This window comes from Lathyrus oleraceus, chromosome 7 (assembly GCF_024323335.1).
Source record: "Lathyrus oleraceus cultivar Zhongwan6 chromosome 7, CAAS_Psat_ZW6_1.0, whole genome shotgun sequence".
Classification (NCBI taxonomy): Eukaryota; Viridiplantae; Streptophyta; class Magnoliopsida; order Fabales; family Fabaceae; genus Lathyrus; species Lathyrus oleraceus.
Window position 1 is genome coordinate 244,381,853 of NC_066585.1, and position 13,811 is coordinate 244,395,663.

The 13,811-nt window shown below is 31.4% G+C and overlaps 2 protein-coding genes across 2 annotated transcripts; one reads left to right on the plus strand and one right to left on the minus strand.

Annotated features, from left to right (window-relative positions):
- The first annotated feature begins 209 nt into the window (after positions 1-209).
- LOC127103220 (senescence-specific cysteine protease SAG39) lies at positions 210-7,775 on the plus strand. Its single transcript, XM_051040489.1, has 3 exons — positions 210-239; positions 6,655-7,105; positions 7,189-7,775. The coding sequence occupies exons 1-3, from the start codon at positions 210-212 to the stop codon at positions 7,773-7,775; spliced, it is 1,068 nt and encodes a 355-aa protein (XP_050896446.1).
- A 2,373-nt stretch (positions 7,776-10,148) lies between these two features.
- On the minus strand, positions 10,149-11,720 carry LOC127103221 (F-box/LRR-repeat protein At4g14103). Its single transcript, XM_051040490.1, has 3 exons — positions 10,782-11,720; positions 10,530-10,688; positions 10,149-10,421 (listed from the first exon to the last, which is right to left on the minus strand). Exons 1-3 carry the CDS (start codon positions 11,718-11,720, stop codon positions 10,149-10,151), a joined length of 1,371 nt encoding a protein of 456 aa, XP_050896447.1.
- Positions 11,721-13,811: the final 2,091 nt, after the last annotated feature.

The window sequence follows — 13,811 nt, forward strand, 5'->3', positions numbered from 1 at the left end:
ATACATTGCAATGGTGAGACTAATTGGACGACTATTAGATCTGTGAAGTAATCTATGAACAAAATCTAAGAGATGATTTGTTGGATTGCAAATTCCGCTGTCACTTTGGTTGCGATAAATTGCAAAGTTAAATGCAAACAAATCCATCCACAAGTAGTTCCACCTTTTGGATAATATGGAAGTTGTGACAGCATCTTTAATACGCATTAATGAAAGAATATGGAGAAGAATGTGATCAGGTAAATTTCCAATGGGGATATGATATCTTTGGAGCTTATCTAAATTCATTGAAAAGATTGTAGCTTTAGCAGCAATCCTATCTCCGCTTGCACATTAGCGAATAACAACATTAGTAGTCAAGTCTTTATATAGAGACATTTATAGGTAACAAGATGATACTAATTAAAAGAGACTAAAAAGTAGGCTAACTATTAAATAGAAATCCTCTTTGATGCGGAAAAAACTAACAAACCTATTTTAAAAAGTAAAAAAAAATAACTATTTTATCTTTCATTATTAATTGTGTTTTTACAGAAATTTAATTGAATTTTAAATTAATTTTTCAAAATCTTTTGTATGTATATTTATATTTATCTATTTATTTATTAGTATGATATTTTGTGTGAATTTATTATTTAGTGATATTTATTTTTTTAATATTATTTATCAGTTTAATTTAAATATCATTTTATAATATTAATTTTTAATATACTATACATTATATATTATATCAAATCTATTTATTAACCTTTATTAGCATTTTTTAATCTTAATAAAAAAATATATTTTATAATTTAATATTCAAAAAATGATCTAAAATAAATTGCATAAAATTGAATTGGATCAAAATAGATTTTTTAATCAATTATCTAAAATCAAACCGAACCATAAATAAAATTATATTAGGATTAGAAGATAAACTATTAATTTAAAAAAAATAAGATTTTTTTTATTAAAAATAAAAGAATTTTAATTTTTTATTCTACTTATATATGATTTTATTCATCCAAATAGGCGTAGGACCTAATTCACAAAAAAAATCAATTTTATAGAAAATAACCCTGGATTAGATAAATCGAGAAGATCTAAATCCTATAAACATTTTAAAACTCCTTATCTTTAAGAATTTAAATTCATATCCTACCCATCAATTTTCTATCCTCCCATAATGTTTTCTTTGGAGAAAATATAGTCACAAATTACAACTCTACCGATGACATGATCATCATGAAATCGGTTGAGTTTATCATAAAACTCAGTTGAATTCTCTATCCTTTTCTACTTTAGAATCCTATTATGTGTTTTTCCCAATAGCACATCGAGATTTCTAGTTTGGCCCATGTTCTATGTGGTTAATTCATTGATGTTTTCTTGAGGCTCTAGTTTTCTTTTTATGGTTTTGTTGTCTGAGTTTTAGCATGTTTGGATAGTGGATTGTTGTTGGAGTTGGAGAAGAGATCTATTCTTTCTCTTTGTGTTTGTTGTGGCTATTTGTAGTGATTTTTTTGTCGGTTTCCTTTTGTTCAGATCAGTTTGTTTTTTTCTTAATGCCTTGATGGCGTGACACTTCTTGTGCCTGTTGTATCCTTTTATTCTTCTGTCATTTAGTAATATATTATTTGACCATTAAAGAAAACATGAACGTCATAGAAAAATAGAATCACTCAATAAAATGAATAACAATAACAATCTGAATTAAATCAGATAAGAAGGATGCTACGAAGAAGTGACAATACCATTTTCAGTTTAGTGGAGAACTTATGAAAATAGATTGAGTATACCTTATGAACAATGTCATAATTTTTTTTGTTAGATTTCCTAAACAAATCGGCTCACAAAAATTATGCTACTAGTTAAGCTTAGATAAGTCAATGCAAACAAATTTTTATTATCATTGATCTTTTAGTTTTGTTTTAGTCTATATAAATATTAATTGAATTACTTATTTACATATGTTCAAATTAAATATCCTTTTAAGTAGCCTAACAAGTCAATCAGACCTTCAAAAAGTCCATGCTCATGCCTAAAAAGAAGCCTATGACAGACTACAGACCAACCATAGACTTTGATATTTTTAGCAGACTAGACTTAGGCTTGGAAAAACCAAACTTGTTCCAGCCTATTCTCACCGAAGACTCGTTATTGGACCAAAGCTCTAGAATCTTCATTTTCCCCCTCTTTGAACTAGTAACTCGTCACTAGACCGAAGTTCGTACGTCGTCAATACAAGGTCATGACGAATGGTTCTTATATGAACCAAGCACCTCGACATAATTCAACATAATATATAAACATCGCAAATATAAGGCCACAACAGTTGCAAGCCTCTGAACCACACATCTCAACATAACTCAACAATGATATATATAATTACAAATCAACACAATACAATATATATAATTATATAATTACTAAATAATACTCACAAACAGGATAAAAATAGCACTACACAATCCTAAGCATTCAACATGGTCAACTCATAAGTCAATAAAGTTCACAACTAACTCTTCCACTTTTTATTCAAGGATTACAAGTCACAAAGTGTCATACCCTAAAATTTGCCACTGTGTGTGGAGAAGAAGAGTATATTGTCAGTAGTGTGCATACCTTCAGATACGTCGAGATGGATGGTGAATTCTTTGAGACTCCTTCTCAGTCATTTGAAGTAGTTCCTCCGACCAGTCCTGTCCTTAAGCCAACTTCCCGTGTGCCCAAAGTTATTCGTGCTCCTCCTGCTATGATTTCTCTGAAAGATGCTCAAGCCGTGGTTGAAGATGGTGGTCGTACTGGCTGGGGTCAACTGATCGATGTACTGTACAAGTCTGATAAATTTGGCCTGGGGTTTAGCTCTGAAAAGATAGTCAAAGATCAGATTAATGCTGTAGAAGATGCTGATAGCGATTGCGACTTGGATAGCTGGATTTTCCCAACAATTGGTGACAGACTCAATAATTGGAAGGCTGAAGACACTATCCCGATTTCCTTTAGTCAGGAGTAATTGTTATTGCTTATTTTAGTGTTTCAAATTTTGTAATTTTTATCATGAACAATTGAACTTCTTAAAGCATTGTGTCTATGCCCGGGGCACAATAGCTAATTTGTTAAGGGTTTTGTCATTTTCATAAGCATATTCACATTCAATAAATCAATGGACTTTTTGCATTCAAATATTGCGCTCTTTATCTTTCATGTCATCTTCAACCACGACTTGTCTCTGCATGGATTCTTTGCATTGCATTGTCTTGTCTTTGCAGATGAATTGCGTGATCAATGCATACACCGTCTACCCTATTTAACTGCATGTGAATAACAAATCAATGCATTCACCATCAATATCCATACATATAAGTAGAAACACTAACGTTACATTTTAAAAATGTCTTCCTCACCATATTACATGATCAGTGCCCATATCGAAGGTGGAATATTTGAGCATTAATTATTCGATTTTTCAGGTTGTCAACTTCGTACTGGAAGATGAGTGATTCTTGGGAGATTGGATCCATGGGTCCAGTTCACACATGCATGCTCACGAACCCAATGCAAGACCATCAAAAACTTAGCTCTCAGTTAATATGCAATGAACTTTTGTCCGTCATTAGCGACAATCAGTCGTTAAAGGTGAGTATAATAATCTCGCATATTGTAGCACAATACAAATATACTCAATCATACAGGAAGCCTTGGATAACTAGGACAAATGCGGTTGAAAAGTGTATGACAATTGGGAGGAGTCTTACAAACAACTTCCAAAATACTTGGTGGCTTTTAAACAATATGCTCCAGGGACTATTGTCAAGTTGGAAACGTTGCCGACATAAACCCCACACGGGACTTGTGCTATTGGAAATGGAATATTCCAACGTCTGTTCTGGGCGTACCAGCCATGCATCAAAGGTTTTGCTTTCTATAAACCTATTATACAAATTGATGGTACATGGTTGTACTAGAAATATAAAGGAACGTTACTGATGGCAGTGACACAAGATGGCAACAACAACATTTTTCCAATCGTCTTTGCCCTAGTTGTAGGGGAGACTGTTGAGGGATGTCGTTTTTTTCTAAGAAATCTCCGATTGCACGTTTCTCCTCAACCTAACTTATGTTTGATCTCTGACCGACACCCTTCAATAGTCAGTGCATACAAAAACATTGATAATGACTGGAAGGATCCTCCGTCGACGCATGTCTTCTGCATTAGACATATCGCTCGTGATTTTATACGGGAGAACAAAGACAAAACGTTGCGGAAGAAGGTTGTCAATGCAGGTTACGAATTACTAGAACCTTCTTTCGAACACTACCGTGAAGACATCAGATTGTCAAACGCAGATGCAGTACAATGGATTGGCAGTATTCCATTTGAGAAGTTGACTAGGGCATACAACAACGGTCAACATTGGGGCCACATGATAATAAATCTTGTGGAATCAATGAACTCTGTCTTCAAAGGCATCTGAAACCTACCTATAACCGCTTTAGTGCAGGCAACATATTTCAGGCTAGAGGCGTTGTTTAAGACCATACATTCCAAATGGAGTTCAGTGTTGCAATCTGAGCAGTTGTTCAGTGATGCTTCAATGAAATTCATTAGACACGAAGCTGCCAAAGCAAACACACATGTGGTCACGGTGTTTGACCGTACTAAAGGTTGGTACAATGTTGCTGAGTCCATGGATCACAATGAAGGCATGTCGATGGGACAATACAAAGTGGAACTAGATAGAGGTTGGTGCGACTGCGAAAAGTTCCAAGCCTTTCGTACGCCCTGCTCCCATGTCATTGTAGCATGTTCAAAGGTTCGAAGGGATCAATCCTACTTACTATCTGACGTTTACAAAGTCATAAGCCTATCCAATGTTTACAAAATTAGTTTTTCAGTTGTTGCAAAAGAGGATTACTGGCCAGAATATCAATCAGACATTCTCTGGAACAATGAAGTTATGCGAAGAAAGAAAAAGGGTCACCCAAACAGCACCCGTATTCGAACCGAAATGGATACGACGAACAAAATGGTTCGATTATGTAGCTCATGAGGTCACAATCGTACTAACTGTCCTAGTGTTGGAACGAGTACAACAAGATAAATTTACATGTACCTCTTTTGCAATATATAAAAAACAAAATTTATTTCATATGATAACTTTGTGAAGAAAACCATCACAAACAAATACAACATACAAGCAAACATAAACAACTAAAAAAATTAAAATACCATTACTATAACTAAGCGATTACAACCATCAAAATAATTTTGAACATATTATGCATCATCTTGTGAACGTCTCTGCCAATCTTAATATCCACTCATTCACACACTTCTCCATTTTGGTTGAACGTGGACTCAAGTCATTGAATCCTTCTAATCCTTTCACCATCTTCAATTTCTCTATCTAACCAACGGTTCAACGTCCGATTAAGACGTTCAAACGAATCTATATTCCAAAGTTGAATCTTTATCGATGGTGTGACGACTGGAAAAATTAAATCAATATTTCTCTTGTGAATGTATTCAGACATAGTTAAAGAACAAAAAATTGAAGGAGATTGAAGTAGAATGAAAGAAAATGAGATTGGAGGGTAAGAAGTAGTCTGCAAAAATATGGGAGATGCACGTCTTATTTATAGATGAACCATGAAATACATGCGCCATAGCCCTAGGCGCCACACACACATGGCACAAGCACACATGCATGCGTCAGATGCATGAGCGCATGTGCTAAACTACACATGCATGCGCCAACTACCATGACGTCTACATGCAATGCCAATAGGAGCATGCGCAATTGGAGTTGAGGCCTCCTTTGAAAGTTAAATGGATGCGAATTAGGAAAGATGGTTATTTTGATATTTTTTTGAAAAAGTAGTTATTTAAAGATTTAATTTAAAAAATATGATTATTTAAAAAAAATCTCACTTTAGTTCATTAGATCCAAAAGAAATGTAGAACCATTCATGTAAAATGTTCTAACCATCGTTTAACCGATTAAGAGTGTACCCTAACCATCATATCCAGAAGAAAGATGATTGAAAATCTAAATAACGACAGTTCTACTAATCACAATTGAAACTTTACTTTAGTTCATCTGATCGAGAAGAAAGGTAAATCCATGGTCCGAAAAAGAATTAAGCACAATGCGAATGATCAAAGGTGAGATCTTATTTAATATCATCTAATCCAAAAGAAAGGTAAAACCATTGTTTGAAAACTAACTAACCACAATATTAAATCGGAATTGAAGTCTCGGTAGTTCATCATATCTAAAACTTAAGTTATACTTTAATTCATCATAGTAGCTTGAATTATATTAATTTTGTGTAAGTTGTTCGCTATTATGTTTTCTTAGGTAGATAAACACACTTTAATCATATAGTTTAATGAATTTTGACCAAGTTGCATGCCCCTTAGACAAAACAGAAAACAAGCTACTATCTTCGATAAATAAAATAATATAAAATAAATAAATAAATAATCTAAATCAAATGCAATATGCCGTGACAGAAATCTTGAATAAGAAAGAAGCAACGTACAGATTAATTTTAAGTTTTTTATCTCTATATAAACCACCACTTCCATTTTATTTCAATTCATACCAAATTACATTTCTCTCTCAAACAAACACACATACCCCTCAACAAGGCTTTCTTTGATAGCAAAAAGTGGTTTCCAGCAGCCAAAAACAATACATATTTGTTCTGTTCCTCATCCTTGCACTTGGTGGTATTACCAATGTATTGTCCCGAAAGCTGCAACAATCATCACCATCCTTAGAAGAAAGACACGAGCAATGGATGACAGAATATGGCAAAAGATATAATGATGGTGCTGAGAAGGAAAAACGTTTCATGATATTCAAGGACAATGTTGAATTCATTGAATCATTCAATGCTGCTAACAACAAACCTTACAAACTAAGTGTTAATCACCTTGCTGATTTGACACTAGAAGAGTTTAAAGCTTCCCGTAATGGTTACAAAAAGAGGTCTTCTACTACTCAGTTAACTTCAACTTCATTTATGTATGAAGATGTTACTTCTATTCCAGCATCTGTAGATTGGAGGGTAAAAGGAGCTGTTACTCCAATCAAGGACCAAGGTCAATGTGGTAAGTAACATAAACAATGAACAATATTTTACTAGATATTATTTGTTTCGAATAATTAATGTTTGTTTTGAAAATGAATCAAGGGAGTTGCTGGGCATTTTCAACTGTTGCTGCAACTGAAGGTATCAACCAAATAACAACAGGTAAACTAGTATCTCTCTCAGAACAAGAGCTAGTTGATTGTGACACAAAGGGTGAAGACCAAGGTTGTGAAGGAGGTTTAATGGAAGATGGATTCGAGTTTATCATTAAAAATGGTGGAATCACAAGTGAGACAAATTACCCTTATAAAGCAACTGATGGAAGTTGTAACACTGCAACAACCGTTCCTGTTGCTAAGATTAAAGGATACGAGAAAGTTCCAGTTAATAGTGAAGATGCACTTCTCAAAGCTGTGGCTAATCAACCAATATCAGTTTCTATTGATGCTAGTGATTCAAGTTTCATGTTTTACTCGCATGGAATTTATACAGGAGAATGTGGAACCGAGTTAGATCATGGTGTTAGTGCAGTTGGTTATGGAAGTGCAAATGGAAGTGATTATTGGTTGGTTAAGAATTCATGGGGAACAGTGTGGGGTGAGAAAGGATACATTAGGATGCAAAGAGGTATAGCTGCTAAGGAAGGCTTGTGTGGCATTGCCATGGATTCTTCTTATCCAACTGCTTAATTAATAACTCCAATTATGTAACAAGAAGATCGACTCTTACTTAGTCAAATTGGGATTTGTTAAATGCAGGTCAGAGATGGTGTCTACGTACAGGTCGAGGCACAAAATATAACCATCATCTATTTGTATGTCGATGACTTGCTAGTAATAGGAAATAGCATGGAGAACTTGTCGAAGTTCAAAGAGTTGATGAAGAGAGAATTTAAAATGTCGGATATGGGAAATTTGTCATATTTACTAGGCATGGAATTTCAAAATACCAAGCAAGGGATGATGTTGCATGAAAGAAAGTATGTCAAAGAAATACTCAAGAGATTCATGATGGATGAGTCGAATCTCGCATCCTCGCCTGTCGAAACAAATTTGAAACTGGAAAAACATGGAAAAGAAAACAGAGTCGACGCAACTTTGTTCAAACAAATAGTCAGATCTCTAAGGTATGTATGCAACAGTCGATCTGATATATATTTCTCAGCCGGATTAGTCAGCAGATACATGAGTAAACAAAGAGTGTCACACATGAAGGTTGTAAGAAGAATCCCGAGATATCTGAAAAGATCAATAAATTGTGGAATTATGTTTCCACGAGATTTTGAAAGCAAAGAAGTTGTTGTTAATTGCTATTCAGGTGTTGGTTGGTGTGGAGATAAGGAAGATCGAAGAAGCATGACTGGATATTTCTTTCAAGTATTTGGTGCACTAATCTCATGGTGCTCGAGAAAGTAACATGTGGTTGTATTGTCGTCATGTGAGGCTGAATATATAGTTGGATCCTACGCAGCTTGTCAAGCAATTTGGATCAGATATGTGTTAAAAGAAATGAAGGTCGAAGTGAAGAAATCCCTGGTGCTACAGATCGACAACAAGTGAGCCATAAATCTCGCAAAGAATCTAGTTCTACATGGGAGAAGCAAGCACATCGAAGCTAGATTTTACTTCTTAAGGGAGAAGATGAGTCGAGGTGAACTTGAAGCGAGACATTTCTCTAGTGAAACACAGTTGACCGATATTTTTACCAAAGGTTTGAAGATCGACAAATTTCTAACGCCGAGAAAGAAATTAGGAATAGTTCAGATCGACTAACTAGTGTGTTCGACAAGTTTGTACGTTCGTGTTTAACAAGCTTGTGCGTTCAACAATTTGGATTATAAGGGGGTATGTTGTGAATATAATCCAAGTTAGTTACTTGGTTAGGCTCAAATCCAAAAGTTAATTAGGATTGAACATGTATATAAATAGATATAGCTTGTAATTCAATTGTACACCATTATATTTATTCAATAATAATTTTATTTTCTCTATTCTTTCGCCTCACTCTTCTTCGACACAAACTCTTCTCTCACACAAATGCTTCATGCATTGACAAGATGCACCTCTTATAATAATGATAGGATCCAAGTGACCCAACAAAACAAAAAGAAAAAAATCAAAAGAAAAAAAAATACTAGACAATATTTCATCTCTAAATCAAATCTTCTACCCATTTCAAAAAAATAATCACGATAATTTAGTACATGTATTAAAAATTAAATCACAATAACCCTTACAATTTTATTCCATTATGTTAAAAGTGTTTAAATTATTTAATAAAATATTAATTGTATAGATTACATTGTATTCTACAATTATTTTCTTAATCAAATATATTATTCTTATATATTTTAATAACAATTAATTTAATATTGATACATATAACAAACCGTGCAAAACACCCGTGCAAAAAGCACATATATTTGTGACACTAGAAACCAAAACAACCAAAAACTAAAATTGAAACTAATAGCACTAGAAATACGGGAATTTTCTTTTCTAAATATCCAATTTTTTAAAAAAAAATTCAAAAATACAAATTTTTTCAAAAATATTATGAAAATGGCCAATTTTTGCCCTAAATTGGCCTTAGGCGCCACCCTAGTTGGCGTCTACCCTTAAGGGTAGGGCAAGTCGCCACTAGGAGTGGCACCTACCTTATTTTTATCTTAATTTTTTTTTAATTTTTTTTTTTAATAATTTTTTTTAATTTTTTTTATAAAAAAACTGGATATTTAAAAAAAAACTTCGACACTAGAAACCAAAAGCTATTATTAAAACTAAGAGCACTAGAATGGATGCGTCGAAAATAAAAGAACAAAACAACTCTAAACAAAGTCCCCATTCTTCACCATGAGAAGATCAACTAGAATTCTGCACTTCGAAATCACTATCAATTGAAATAGAATCAACTTGAAAGGGAGTCTTGGTAATTTAAGACTTAGAAAGTAGATCAAAATATTCGATCCGGTTGAAAAACCTAATAGAATTTATGGACTAACTAGAAAAAAGGCAAGAGATGTTTGAAGTCTTCACATTTGTATATAAATTGAATCGCGTTACTCACTTTATGATCCAATTTTGCAGACCCATAGATTCCAATCGGTCATAAATATCAGTCTGCTTCTTCAAATCGGCCTGTAAATTGTTTGAACCGTATATATAAATATTTTTTAAAAATGGGGCATTTTCTAATATAAACTTCAGGAACTGGATTTCAGCTTCATCTCCATCAAAATTAGAAAAGCAAAATAAATTGAGACAAGTTTTGAAACACCAAGGCACTGAATCCATTATCCACTCTTCACCATGCATGCAAGTGTTTGGATGAAATCCCTATATAAATATCAATAAACAAGTCAATGAACGAAAATAATACTTCTAATTAACCTGCCTTAAAACACACGGCAAATGCAAGCATTGAAACATGATATGTTCACTTACATTAGGAATCTCAAGCTCTTCAAGTTTTGGAGTCTTTTTGAGAAAATCCATTAGAAATGCATTTGTATAACCAGTAACAGTTCCAAAATTCACATCAAGACGTTTCAAATCATAGAATGAAGGAAGAACATGGAAATTATCTTGTGCAATGAAAAGACACTATGAAAAAATACAAAAAAAGAAATCAATGTTAAGTGATAAAGAAGAAAAACATAGTTAAAAGAGAGAATGACAATTGACATTGATACACACCTGGAGAGTATCATTTGATAGCCGAAGAGATTTGACATGATGAAGTCCAGTCAATAGTTTAATTTCATGAGCAGCAATATATGGTTGATTTAATGGAAAGTAAATCTGAAGATCAATATATGCATCAACTATAGAGGCTAGGTTAACAAGGGAAACTTCAACCGTTAAAAAGCCTGAGCATGTGAAAGATAAAAGATTCACCGCATCAATCTCAATTTTAGAACCGAAAAGCTCATCATCCGTTGGATAGTTGAAGTCCATGCTTAATTTCCTTAATGTTGACATTGCAATATTGACCTGCTTTATGTTATTCCAACCACAACCAAACATGATTAATTCTTGGAGGACAACACATCCGGAGAGAAGTTTTTGAAGAGAATTATCGTTTGAAAATGTAACCGATGAAATATTTAACATCTTCAAATTAGAAAAACAAATGCAACTCGGAACATTTAGAACACATTCAAGTTGTAAATATAAATTGTTGAATGATGCACAAGTTGAGAAGCTTTGTGGTAATATAAACGGATTAGACTTTAAATTTAGAGAAATATCGAGTTCTTCAACTTTGTACATGTTTGGATCAGATAAAAAACAATGAAGCTTGACTGGATCAACGGTAATTCCGCTACCATACATTGCAATGGTGAGACTAATTGGACGACTATTAGATCTGTGAAGTAATCTATGAACAAGATCTAAGAGATGATTTGTTGGATTGCAAATTCCGCTGTCACTTTGGTTGCGATAAATTGCAAAGTTAAATGCAAATAAATCCATCCACAAATACTTCCACCTTTTGGATAATATGGAAGTTGCAACAGCATTTTTAGTAGGCATTAACGAAAGAATATGATGAAGAATGTGATCAGGTAAATTTCCGATGAAATCTTTTTTACCGAAAATATCATATATTTGGAGCTTATTATGTAAATTCATTGAAAAGACGGTAGATGTACCAGCAATATCATTGGAGATAACAATATAAGTATTCAAGTCTTTATAGGTAACAAGACTGTAGCTTTGGTACGGAAAAGTTTAACAAACTTCCTAAAAAAAACAACTAACAAAAAATAATTAATTTATCTCTTTTTCATATTTTAATTGACAAGGCATTAATGTAAAAAAAAATGTATTCGGCTGTTCCTTCCACAACTACATTTTTATTTTTATTTAAAATATGATAAAATTTAATTAAAATTAAATAGATTTTTTTTCGCAGAAACTAGATATGTTTTCTCGTATATATTAGCATGTTCTTACGTGTATGCATCATTTGGATTAGGAAGATAATACTATTCATTTAAAAATATATTTTTTTAAAATCAAAAATAGATTTTAGCCTTTTTATACGGTTTATATATGATTTTATTCATCCTAACTTAAAAAAAAAAACAGTTTTTTTAGGACATATGGTTGAGATTAGAAGAAAAAAATTGATGTAATTTTTTAAAAATAGTTATCTTATAATTCAAACAAATAAATTCAAATTTTAAGAAAATAACCTAAAAAATTTAAATATTGAATATGAATTTGATTAGATAAAGTCAAAAAATCTAAAGCCTATCAACATTTTAAAGCTACGTATCTTTACGAAATTGAAATCATATACTACCCAACAAAATCGATTAGTTTTCTATCCTCCATAGTGTTTTCTTTAGAGATAATGGACCAGTTTGTTTTAACTTTAAAAAAATGGATTTTTTTTTTTATTTTTGAAAATGGATTCTATAAAAATATTTTTCAAAATATTACAAGTTTTTTTAAATTTGTTTTTTATAAATTAAAAGATTGAGTTGTTCATTCTATAACACAAATATACATTATTGAAGATCAAAACATAGTTAAAATCACAATTTTTTCAAAAAATTGTATTTTAAAAATGATTTTTATAAAAATCTATTTGAAATAGCTTCAAAATTAAGTGATTTTTTAAAAATTTGATATCCAAATTTTTTTTCGATAAAATGATGAAATACCTAAAATAATATTTTAAGAATATGATGAAGAATGTGATCAGATAAATTTCCGATGAAATCTTTTTTACCGGAAATATCATATGTTTGGAGCTTATTATGTAAATTCATTCAAAAGACGGTAGATGTGCCAGCATTATGATTGGAGATAACAATATAAATAGTCAAGTCTTTATAGGTAACTAGAATGTAGCTTTGGTACGGAAAAGTTTAACAAACTTCCTAAAGAAAAGAACTAACTAAAAATAATTAATTTATCTCTTATTCATATTTTAATTGACAAGGCATTAATGTAAAAAAAAAAACAGCAATGTTATTCATATACTAAAATTTGACACTAATACTTATATCATACACTGTTCACCGTATTTATACGGTGAATAGTGTTTTTTTATAAAAATAAAAATATATTATTTACAAAATAATATTTTTTTTTCAAAAAAGAAATTATAAATTTATTTTATAGTACAAATATAAAATTGAGTCAATAACCAACTTCATTATAATATTAACCGAAGATATATAAGTTATTAACCAACTTCAATACTTTATTCGTGACCAATAACCACAAACAATATTCGTGAACAGTAAATTTTTAATAATAAAATAAAATTGATTAATAAAATGTAAAATATTGGTTAATGAAGTAATGAAGTTGGTTAATAAACTTTCAGATATTAAAAATATCTTTTATTAGTAAAATAAAGTTGATTAATAAAATATAAAATATAGATTAATAAAGCTATAAAGTTGGTTAATCATATATTTTTATATTAATAGTTTTTTAATTTAAAAAATAAAAGATTTTTTTTAAATATTTTAAATATATATATATATATATATATATATATATATATATATATATATATTATATATATATATATATATATATATATATAAACATGTTTTTTTATTTATAATAGGAGAGAGAAATTAATAATAAAAAATTGAAATGGTACCGTAAACAGTGTAGGTGTACAAACATTGGTGTAAAGATATCATTTCTAAAAAAAAATTATGTATTCGGCTGTTCCTTCCACAACTATATCTTTTG